Source organism: Pseudonaja textilis, chromosome 4 (genome assembly GCF_049901715.1).
Source record: "Pseudonaja textilis isolate UNSWEBS1 chromosome 4, rPseTex1.2, whole genome shotgun sequence".
Taxonomy (NCBI): domain Eukaryota; kingdom Metazoa; phylum Chordata; class Lepidosauria; order Squamata; family Elapidae; genus Pseudonaja; species Pseudonaja textilis.
The window spans coordinates 26216572-26229469 of record NC_141993.1 but is presented as its reverse complement, the minus strand read 5'-3'; the positions used below and the strand labels follow the sequence as shown (position 1 = coordinate 26229469).

General features: G+C 37.6%; 1 protein-coding gene across 1 annotated transcript in view; it reads right to left on the bottom strand.

Annotated features, from left to right (window-relative positions):
• Positions 1 to 12898, bottom strand: part of MYOF (myoferlin) — a 102478-nt gene that overhangs the window by 85075 nt on the left and 4505 nt on the right. Inside the window, 2 exon segments of the mRNA XM_087932439.1 lie at positions 6985 to 7076; positions 11817 to 11872. Coding sequence (XP_087788565.1) covers positions 6985 to 7076; positions 11817 to 11872 — 148 coding nt within the window.

Sequence of the window (12898 nt, the reverse complement as noted above, 5' to 3'; positions counted from 1 at the left end):
GCCCTAGAAACAGCTAATTGGCAATTTGCAGGATTCTGCAGAAAACAACTATTCCAATAAAAGAGAATATCTGCAGCTCAGGGTTGAAAAGTGGAGTTTCTAGTGATCTCTGAGCTTGCAGATGTTTCATTATCCAACTAGATAATGTCATCACTGCCAGGGTCTGGAATCCATCCTCATCTCCATAATCAGATGGAAAGACATTTGTCCAGTCTTTCTTGCAACAATGACAGCTGCTTTAAATTATTCATATCCTACCTAGAATTGCAAAATACAAAATAACAGAATTGGAAGGGACTTTGGAGATCTTCCAAGCAAGAAAACCTATACCATTCCAGATAAATGACTGTCCAATTTCTTCTTAAAAACCTCCAGTATTGGAGCACCCACAACTTCTGAAAGCAAACCCTTCAATTATTATGGAGTCAATATAAGAATAAAAATGCATGTGATGAGAACTGCATAACAGTTACAGAACTTATCTGCAAATCTATGTTCTAAGGTCTGTTTTTAAAAAATGAAAGATTGGGCAGCTGCTATTTCCCTTCTATTTCCAATGCCAAACCATTTAATGTCTGGAAAAAAGGGGGGAATTATTTATCTTCCTACCTATGAAATAAGATCCCTTTGTATAAACTTTGATTTGATTTATTTCCTGTAGTATGACAATGTACAGTATTCTAAAATATACAGTAGCAGCACATAATTTTCCTGAGTTATATTTCTGGAATATTTTAAATATTATTTAAAAGCTTGAGTAAATTTAGAGCCATCAAAGAAAAACTGAGCATATAACAGAAAACAAATTTCTTTGCTGTTCTATTTTCCTTACAAGGGAAAATCCAGCTACGGAGTTAATCATGTGGTTCTGCTCATATTGTGGTTACTTATACCATCAACCTAGAATTGTTGACACTACTTTTCCAAATGACCTAAACCTTAGTAATAACAATTCAATAGGGTATGATCTTAAGTTAGGATAAGACTTCAACAAGTTAAAGCAAGTTAATTTGCAAAAATCTTATTCTACAGAAAACAGAAAAAGAGGCAGCATTTTTCTCAGCTTTATATGACAACACAGACATGCCAGAACAATGAATAGTTTGCTGGCAACGCAAAGCTGCAAGAAAACAGTTACCAAACTTGAGAGCAAGCACTAAAGAAAACTGGAAAAACAGAAATGAAAATCCATTCTCTCTTTCTGTGAAAGGAATCTCTTCTAGTTTAATCAACATTTGGCTCCTAACAAATAAAAATTCAGTGTCCTACTATGTCCTATGTTCCACTATTTACATTCGGTGGACAAAATTCACTTTAAAGTTATCCTTGTGCAATGTTTTCTATGCAAAGTCCATTTAAAGTCTTCTACTTACAGTGGCCAGAAGTAAAACAAGCCCAAAAGTGATAAGTAAAAGGAATTTCAGCAGGTATATCCTGCTTATCATCGGGCCATCCCACATAAAAGTTATTCAAACAAGCATGGGACTTGTTTAAGATAAGTAAATTCAGTAAATTATGCCTAGAGATAACAAGTGTGGCAGAGACTTTGACAAACCAGGAAAAGAGAACTTTCCTTTTGTACCTTTTTTCATTAAAAGGAACTTCATTCATTCTGATTAAAACTACCATAAATATGCTGCTATTTAGATATTTACTTGTCCAATTCCTAAAATTATCAGACACTGACGTGGCTTCTAAAAGCAAATACTGTAAATAGATTTGCAAATGTTTGAGAGAAGAGTTATAAACATCCATACTATGTAATTTATAAACTTAGGATACAAATTCAGCCACAATACTAGTGTTATATATTCTTAATCAATAGGTGATTTAATAATAGTTTCCAGTTGGGGCTGTTATTGTGCAATGGTCTTCCCACATTCTCTTGGAGGTGGAATGGGGATGGCAGAGAAAGCATTAGAATTCTCTACTTATATCTCTTCTGCATTTATTAAAAACAGAAGCAATGCCCAAAGAGCCGTCTATCTGAAAGCATGATTAGTCAGAACATAACTAAAAGGTGATTCAGGCTGCAATTTTAAACCACCATCACTGTGAATAAGCTCTTTTTAATTCCAAAAAGTCTCACATATTATCTGAGAACAAGTTGTCTAAGTATTGTGGAACATCAATAGAGCATGGGCGTATAAGATTGTGTGGGGGTGAGAAAGAAAAGGAAATACTTCTGAGAAGAAGTATTTTGCTGCTTTTTCCCATTACACTAAAGCAGATATAAGGATAATAAGAATCAATAAATAAGATTGAGAAGTACTTTGCCACACCTACTGGGAAAGAACAACACAAAATGAGGACTGTATTGTTGCCCTGCTTATGAGGTTTTCTGGAAGTAGCTGATTCAGCACTGTTAGAAGAGGACAAATTTGATGAATGGACTTAAGGGCCTAGTACAGAGCTATCAAACTGCCGGCCCACGGGCTGGATGTGTCATGTGCTGGCCACACCCATGCCTGGTTTAGTGAAGGGGAAAAAGTCCCGATACATCACATGATGCCGCTGTGACAACGTGAGTTTGACATCCCTGGCCTAGTAGGATATTTAGTTCTGTGTTCACATTACATATCAGGCATATAATCACAAGAAATATATTTCCAGTCATCCAGTATTGCTGGCTATAAATTTGTTCCCTCACTATCAAATCCAATACTATTCAATTATTCTACAAATCAGTTATTTATTTATTATCTGGATCTGTTCTCCCAAACAACAGGCCAGTTATGTTAACTGCTTTTAACTCTCAAGCAATGAGAAGCGCATAAACTCTTTGAGAGAAGTCAGAAATACTGGTGGTAACTGATAAATTTTATGCCAGCCATTACTCTGCTCATTACAACAGTTGAACATACTGGTGAAAAATTTTATTCCCATATTTTGAAAATATTCGCTTGCTTGCTCCTAGAATCATAGGAATAACCACCATGCGTCTTTCCCACCTCTGATCAGTTGGCAACCCTTGTTATAACTATTGCTCCTTAAAATGGCTCCGTTCTCAAGAGGATTTGTTCATTTATTCATTATTTGCACTGGGCATGAAGGCCAACTCCCAGCTATAAAGAACAGAGTCAATATTTGTAATGATCAGCACTGGACTATTATTCAGAAGACTAATAAACACACAGCTGATACCAGAAAATATATCCTATTCAGACACATGGTTTGAGATGAAAACCAGAACCACCTGAAATCGTAGTTTGGATTCTAGACTATACCTGTTAGGGAGCTCACATAAGAATATATCTTTCTTGTGATCTCAGGAACATTTCTCCATACTCTACTCAATGAAAGCATTGCAAAACAGCATATGCCCCAGGCTTCCATTACATTACAGAACATTGAGTGTAGCGTCCAAAATGTATTTTTATCGCTTCTGATTTTAAATTGTTTTAAGAAATTGGGGCTATCAAATCTAGCCTGCAACTCTTACGACAACCAGGCCAGCAGATAACAGCAAACGATTATAGAAAAACTACAACCTGTTTTGTAGCCAGATAAGGTCATTAAGTAAATTTGTAGCAGAACTAAAGCAGAGGTGGTATTCAACAGGTTCTGACCAGTTCTGGTAGTGGAAATTTTGAGTAGTTTGGAGAACTGGCAAATACCACCTCTGATTGGTCCCATCCTCATCTATTCTCTTCCCCCCAAGTCCCAGCTGATCAGCGGGGTCTTCTTTTGTTGCCCTGCACAGGAGAACGGAGCTGGAAAGCAGGTTAGTGGGGTGGGGAGGGTATGGGATTTTGCGGTAACCTTCCCCCAGGAGAGGGGAGGGAATGGAGATTTTACAGCAATGGAGATTTTACTACCCTCGCCATGCCCACCAAGCCACACCGTGCCGACCAAGCTACACCCACAGAACCGGTAGTAAAAATTTTTGAATCCCACCACTGAAGTAAAGGTACGGATGCTAGTATGGATCCTAGCAGAAATTGGGAACTTCCACATGAGTGTTTTATAGCACTTTAGGTTTAACTCTGAAGGTGATTAATCTCTTAATGCCATTAGGTCTTGTCTTGTTTATTTGAAACTATAGCTGCTTTTCACACTTTCCGGATGTTCTATTTACTTCCTGATGATAATTCTCACGTCAACCCATCTTTCCTGGGTTCAAGTCACAACACCCTCTCTTCAGCATCTTGCTGCTGGAGCTTGCTTCTTTAAGTATGCTTTGTTCAGAATTTATTTCCTCATAATTAATCCTCCCTCTCCAATTCAGCTGCTGCAGCACCATGCAACCAAGATAACACCTACTTGGGAAACTGCTGGTTGGAAAGTTATCAAAACCAAAAAGGTACCATTTCAGCTTCAACCCTCAGATATTTTTAAATGGAAGTTTGGCAGGAAGCCAGGTTGGTTTGGTTCCGGATGCTGCTGACAGACTATGTCCACATCTCTGGGTACTCCTTTCCTTAGAATCAGATCTGAAGTGCTTCACAGCATTTTGGTTAAATGCCTTAACTGACTTTTATCTTGTGATTGTCTTCCCTTTATTTCTGGCCTGAAAATCTCTTATTTTTATTAGCAAAGCACCAGATGAACATAAACACAAATGCACCTACTGAAAAATGGAGAAGGGCGGGGGTCGGGGGGCATCAAGTTTTGGGTTTTTTTTTCATTTTTGGAACAGGGTAAGATCAATTTTGTTACTGTAAAACTGGTGGTAGTCAAGACTGGATAACGTGTCCGTACTCTTCCACTGCTTTGCTGGGTATGCTGAGGAAAAAGGATGACCATGGACTGGAACTGCATTTGGAAGTTGGCAGAAGTGAATGTGATCATTGGTCAATTTCAAACTCTGTTGTGAAAGAGTGGAGGGTGGTGCTGGAAATGATGTTAGATTGGAACTTTATTTAAGGAAGTCAGAGGAACAACATCCTCTTTTTTCTTCTTCCCTTCCATTAGACTACCACAAATGCTTCTTCAAAAAGTCCTTCTTGAACAATATAGAACAAAGTTTTAGGGAAGGGAGGATCAGACAAAAAATGTTCACTCACTAAACCATTCATTTATTCGTTTCATTCTATCCCTTAGGCTAAAATTATCATCTTTTAAATCTTTATGTAACCTCCTACTCTCTCCTGTTCTTAATGCAGATGTTTTGAGCAGACATATGTAGGATACTACTGTCTCTAGTTAGTGAATATGTCACTAACATATTCAGTTAGTGATCTTTACTTCTGATCCTAGATGTTACATTTTAATAACTACATGGGAAGCCGCTTTCTCATTCAGAACAAAAGATATTTTATAACTTAGTTCCACAATAAAAAAATTAAATAAAACTTGCTTATAACATGCCATAGAGGAAGTCACAATAAGAAAAATGGAAAACTGCTTGCAGGAAATGGTTTCTTAAATAAACATTACACTGTTAACTTTGAACTTGTGAGCACATTTTTTACATATGAACCACAATATAAATTTTGCACGAAGTTAAGCTAGTCTTCTAAGTTCTTGGAGTTCTAAGACAGAATCTTTGTCTAACTTCCAGAATGCAAAAATGAAACCTAATCACATACTTGCAATTATTTGTGAGACTGCCAATAGCACCATATGCCTGCCAGCCACCCTCCCATTTGTCCAGCTGGAGAAATGTCAGTTTCCGTATCCTTAGGTTGCTTGGATCTCACTGACATTTCCACAAAAGACATCTGCCTTTCTCTATTTTAAATAGAAACTTGACAAATCTTAATGTATATTAACGATCTCATTAGACTATTCTCTTTTTTTTTTTGTTAAACCAAAACAGAATTTAAAAGCAGCATTCCAAAAATCAAATCTACCATTTGGTGCCTGCAACATGAGAAATACTATATAATGTGTCTGCAACGCTGACACAAATATTACTAACGACATTTTTCAGAGCATAGCAGATTCTCCTCTTCTGGTTCTTTTTGGCAATACTCTTCTAAACCAAGTGTATAAGAGCCCTGGTGGTGCAGTGGTTACAATGCATATTGCAGGCTAACTCTATTACCATAGTCTGGAGTTTGATCATGATGGGTTCAAGGTTGACAGCCTTCCAGATAGATAGCTAATGCTATCTGTCTCATCTCTTGTGGTATACAAAGCTAGAGTTAATAATTCAGAAATAAATGATTGGTAGACATCACTTAACGACAGTAACTAGGACCAAAATTTTCATTGTTAAGTGATGCAGTCATGTGTTGTCAGCTGACTTAGCAACAGCAAACCCATAGTCCTCACTGCATAGTAAGTAAGAGAGGACAATAGGTTATTAAGTGAGAAACTCACAAAACTGCAATTGCAACTTCCTGCCAGCTTGCAACAAACACAATTAATGGGAAGGCCAGCAGGAAGTTACAAGTCCTGGAAGGGTCGCTAACAGGACGTCAAATGGATGAGTTCTATGGATGGGTGTGAGTACTGCATTGCTATGCAAGGGCTGGTGGGCAGGTACTCTAGAGGGCAGGAAGGCACATGGGTGGCTGCTGCAGACCAATGTGGATGTGCCTGAGGTGAGTACTCCAGAGTATGGGATGGCACACAGGAAGTTGGTGGGAGTGGCAATAACTTAGAGGAGTAATTTGTAAGCTTCTCTGCTGGTTTTCACCTTGACTTTGCAGACAGGAAAGTGGCAGAGAAGGTTGCAAATGGTGATCACAGAACCTTAGGACTCTGCAACTGTTATAAGTGCAAGCTAATTGCCAAGCGCCCAGATTACAATATAGGGCTGTGGAAGGGGGCGATGGGTGGAACTTTGAGGTCTGGCCATAAGTACAACTCATTCAGAGCTATTGTAACTGAATGGTCTCTTAACATTGTTAACACAAGAATAGCTTTACTTTACTCATAAAGCAAAAAAAAAAAAAGAGCATACAATAGCAGATCTGATTTTTTTTAACTTTACAGAATAAATAAATGGCCTTGCAAAAGTAGTACATTTAGTTTAAAATCATGAAATTTTTGTTGTGAAATAAATGCACCAACACATTTAATAAAATAACCTACTTGTTCTGCCCTATAGTTTCAAAATCTTTCACAATTATCTGCAGGGATGATGAAATATCCAGTGGTAATCCTTTCAAATCAAATTCAAGAATCTGTGTGAAAAGAATTGCAACAGTCATTAAAACTGATTTAACCCAGAACTGAACATATACAAGTAAGAAATCAAAGTATTTCATGAATAAATATTTTAAATATTTTTTTAACTCAGTTATCACGTGAGGATGAATTTTTAACATTTGTTGTGCTAAGAAGCAAATATCATCTATCAGATGTAATTCAATTTACAGATACATGTCTTAATAATATTAACAAATGTTAATGTTATTAGCCAGCAGACCGTACCAGCAGCATTTTCAACTTCTCAGACACCAAAGGTACTTTAACTAGAATTGGTTAAATCTTTTTTTTAAAAAAATAAACTATTACTTTCTATACATATTTATTATCAATAAATGAATTTGATATGCAGATAACAAGAAATGAGTAGAATAAAGAATTAGAATTTCCTATATTGTTTAGACAATGGGAAAGTGTCTTAACTTCTATACCTAGTCAATGGGCTAACCTACAATTTATACAACTAAAACTAATATTTAGAATGTTATTTAGAATGTATTGGATACCATTATGGTTGTGTGGAAAAAGATTATCTAGGACAGGGATATCAAACTGGTGGCCCATGGGCCAGATACCTCACATACTGGCCATGCCCACGCCTTGTAGCAAAGGGGAGGAAAGCTGTGATACGTCACGCAATGACAATGACACCACAAGTTTGATACTCCTGATCTAGGACAATATTTCGTTGATGTTACGTTTCTTTAAAACACATGTTTTTACAATGTCCTCAATAGAACTGAGCCCCCAAATTTTGTTGCTAGGCAAGGCAATTGCTAAATGAGTTGTGCCCAATTTTACAACCTTTTTTTGCCATAGTTGTTAATCAAATCACTGCAATTCCTAAATGAATAAAGAGGTTTTTAGAGAATCTGGCTTCCACCATTGACTTTGCCTGCTGGAAGCCATCTTGGAAGGTTATAAATGACGATCATATCACATGATCCTAGGACAATGCAACTGTCATAAAGACATGCCAGTTACCAAGTGCCTGAATTTTGATCATGTGACCATGGGAATGCTGCAACGGTCATAAGTGTGAAAACTGGTTACAAATCAGTGCTATTTTAACTTTGAACGATTGTTAAAACGAATGGTGTAAATTGAGGATTACCTGTAATCTAAAAATAAAGAACCGAATAAGTGTGGAATATTGTTTTTTTAAATCAATTGGGAAACACGTGTGTTATGGGTGGGGAGTGATGGGTTTTGGGGTTGCTCTTCTTCCTAATATTTTAGGGATACTGTAGACAAGCAGTTGTGACATTTGGAATGGATAAACAGAAAGGAAAGAAACATTAGGTATATTTCACAAGTGAAACTGTGCAGCAAAGAACCCACCCCATCCTACTTGCAATGCTATTACACTCATTACCAAGCTATGTTGCCTTCCCTTTCATCCAACCATTCTAGTTTAGGATTAGGGTTAGAGTCAGTTTAAGATGTGAGATAATATGAAACACTATCTTGACACATGCTTTGTCCCTGATCCCACACCCAGCAAACTTTAGCAAGGTATGATTTTCCACTTGTTTTCTGGAGGGGAAGAGAAGTCAAACTTGGGGAAAGTGTTAAGGACGGGGAAAAAACAACCCACCCACAAACACCGTCCCCAAAATCCAGACTAAATAAAACAACCACCCAAACCATGGCAATTGCATCCCTGCAGCCCTTGACTGTCTCAAATAATAAAAACCCCAGACAAAAGATTGGCTGCTTTTGCTCTAGAGGTGCACACATATGTAATATTTACAAATTTCAGAGGTTGTGAATGTTTCAAAATAATTATTGGGTTGTCTGTTTGATTCCCAGAAATAGTAACTGTGGAGATGGTCCAGATGTTGAAATAGTAATTTGTATAGAAATGGAAATGTTGCCTATCTAAACATTCCTAAATATTCAAGTGCTCTGGTATGATTAGACTGGGATTAACATTTATCAAAAGCAGAGGCCTGAAAAGGATATGCATAAATAAATCACAAGGAAGAATAGGGAATCCAGTCTGTTCCTTTGTTTTAACTATTTGTTTGGGAGGATAAAAAAAAAAAAGCTTGAATTTAGACTGCTCAATTTTAATACTGACTCCTGCCTTATTAATAAAAATTGAACTTAACTCCTGGTCAATGCAGCTGTCTTGAGAAGAATATAGGAATTCTTTGGGTTGTTTGGGATTTATTTATTGATTTTTGCTTAGCCTAGTCTAGGAGTCACCTGGTGATTTTCCACCCAAATCATGACTTCCAAGTCTGATGCATCTTTGGATTGACTGTGCAAATTTGTTTTGCTTTTCACAATTCAGATTATAGGTAGGGAGGTTGACAATCACTGGAATTAGGTGAAGGAGACTTCATCTCCCATGGGTAGAAAAACCTCCTCAGAAACAGGTTAACTCATTTGGGAGGAAGTCCTTCCATTGGTATCATTGGAGGCTTCCAGCTCATCAGTGTTGGCTACCTGGAACTTCTCAGTCTTAGAACAAGACCTCTATGTGATCCTGGCCAAGACAGGAAGAATGGCCAAATTCTTAACAATTCATTTTAATGGAAAGGACATAGAAGCTACTGAATGATATGACAGTAAACCATTTATATCAGGAGGTTACAGATAATAGAATAGAATAGAATTCTTTATTGGCCAAGTGTGATTTGTGACACACAAGGAATTTGTCTTGGTGCAAATGCTCTCTGTATACATAAAAGAAAAGATACATTCATCAAGAGTCAAGAATCATAAAGTACAACACTTAATGATAGTCATAGGGTACAATAAGCTATCAAATCATACTAGGAAACAGTCAATATAAATCGTAAGTATCTCAGCGACAAAGTTACAGTCATACAGTCACAAGTGGGAGGGGATGGGTGATAAGGAGTGATGACAAGATGAACAGACTTTGTAATAGTTGAACGGGGTTGAGGGAATTATTTGTTTAGCAGAGTAATGGCGTTCGGGAAAAAAACTGTTCTTGTGTCTAGTTGTTCTGGTGTGTAGTGCTCTATAGCATCATTTTGAGGGTAGGAGTTGAAACAGTTTATGTCTGGGATGTGAGGGGTCTGTAAATATTTTCACAGCCCTCTTTTTGTCTTGTGCAGTATACAGACCCTCGATTGAAGGCAGGTTGGTAGTAATTGTTTTTTTCTGCAGTCCTAATTATCCTCTAATAACCTGTTGTAATTAAAAGCTCTGCTTAACATTTTGGGGAGAACAGAACTCAAGTTCACAAAAAGGGTGGAAATACATTGTGCTTTCGCATGGAGGGTTTTGGGGTTTTCTTTATAGCTGGCATAGGCAGATGTAACCAACTCAATTATATGATCTTTTTTGTGGCATTCATTAAGCAAACCAGTGGTTCACTGTGGGCTGATTTTACTGAAAATTGGAAGCTAATGCTGATTTTCAGCAAAAACATGTAAAACGATCACATGACCACGGGACTCTGCAAATGTGGGCCACTTGCTGAGAACCCAATATGTGGTCAGGTGTCCAGGGGGGAACATCAGAACTTTGGAACTGGGTCATAAGTATCTCCTGATAGGTCCACCAAACTCCACAATCTAATATGCTTCTTTCTATAAGTGGCTGTTCCTTTTCACTAATCAAGCCGGGAGGACCTTCAAGAATCATCAGAAAAGGCCAGGGGTGGGATTCTACCAGTTCGCACCTATTCGCTAGAACCGGCTGTTAACATTCTAAGCAGTTCGGAGAACCGGTTGTTAGAAGAAATTACTGGCCTAATCCTGTAAGGAAGGCAGGAAGGAAACATTCTGGTGTTGCTTATAGAAACTGCCTTACATTAACCCTTATTACATTCTTGGCAGGACTAGACTTTCAGGAACTTCTCTGGAGTTTTTTTCTCCTCCTTTGCTGGAACTTTGCTTGTGTGAGGTGACCATTCAAAGTTACAATGGCACTGAAAAAAGTGATTTATGACCATTTTTTACACTTACGACTGTTGCAGCATCCCCACAGTCATGAGAGGCCAGGCGAGGAGATGCATAGCTCAATGTGAGTGATATTGAGTTGGCCACGCCCAACTCACCAAGCCACGTCCACCCAGTCACCTGACCACCAAGCCACGCCCACCAACTAAGCCACACCCACAGAACTGGTTGTTAAAAAATTTGAATCCCACCCCTGGAAAAGGCCCTTAAGAGCCAGATGTTGCAACCCATGGTTTGGTACTTACTAGAGTATCCCAAAAACAATCACTGTCACTATGCCCAAACAAACAATTGCTAGAAGACTCCAAAACACTACTATGTATTTGACACACCCAAGGCAATCCTTAAGTCTGAAAAATAATTAACTCTTCATATTTGGTCCCTGACTGTAAAAAGACTGCCTCCATGAGCATCCACCAGGATTGCAATGGAGAGTGCAAAAGATGATGTGTTTAATGAGATCTCATGCAAATGCAGTAAATACATCAAACATTGGGATATAATATATAATAGTGGTATTTACATAATCATCTCATTGCACATAGGGCCTCATTTTGGCAGTCTGTAGTCTGCTGCAGAAGCTGCTAGCTACTAATTACAACTTAGCTGGACAGGAAGAAATTCTACTTCTGAACAGAGCAGAAAACATACAACACATGTGTTTCTCTCTGTCTTCTTATTTGCAACAGCCAAAGTCATGAAACAGGGTACATGATTGAATTCTATTACACACGTACTTTTTCCTATATTATAAGGACAGAAAGATCAGGTTACCTCATTCCAAACAGGGTTGAGTTCACTATCAATTTTCTTTGTTTTCTTTTTCTCATCTGGAAATAAACAAAGATATGTGTTACCAATGTGAGAAAATGGTTTTTAAAAATCCATTATAACTTTTTTTAAAAAACTCTTATTCATAGTTATGATAATAACTCATTGATAGAGTACATCTTTACCATGTGGGCCTGGGTAGACCTATAACGATTCCAAATGCTTCCACTTTTTGCAATACTATCCAAGAATAGCTGTAAAATATATCCAATCTCTTCAGCTTTGACATTTTTACAGCAACGTCTCTCAAACATATTAGTCTCAGAACACTTCTATAGTTTTAAAAATGATTGAGGATCCCAGAGGTTTGGTTTATGAGGATTATATCTATACTACATAAGAAATTAAAATTGAGACATTTTGAAATATTTATTTAACTTAGCAGATCTTACATTGACAGAAAAGCATATCAGCAGATATTCTTTTTCCTACTGATGATCTTTATCCTACCTCTAATACTTCCTTCTGTGGCATGGCAATCACCTCTCATCTAAGTAGTTGATTTTTAAAGTCTGGTCTGGAGCAGAATGGAACAAATCGCCATAGCCAACTTGCCACAGCCAACTCACCTCAGCTAATTTGCCACAGGTCAACTCACCAGGGCTAACTTACCACAGGACAACTTGCTGCAGGACAATTGAACAATTCAATTATATAAAATAATTAAAACATTATTTTAACTTTTGCCATTCACATTTCATTTTCTCCCTTCTTTGGCATCCTTTCCTTAATGATTCTATTCCACTATTTCATGACGAGTTGTCCCATGGCAAGTTGGTCATGGCAGTTGGTTGTAGCAAGTTGGCTGTGGCAAGGATAAATCTCCATGTAAGATTCAGAAGATTATCCCTTTCCCCTCAAAGTTAACCGTATTAACTTTGGGCTACATCAGTGCTTCTCAATCTTGCTCTAATATGGACTTCAACTTCCAGAATTTCCCAGTCACTCATGCTTAAAAGTTAATCTTTATCTTAAAGTTGCTGAAATTGAAAAACATCGGGCTAAATCATTATTAATATATTTTA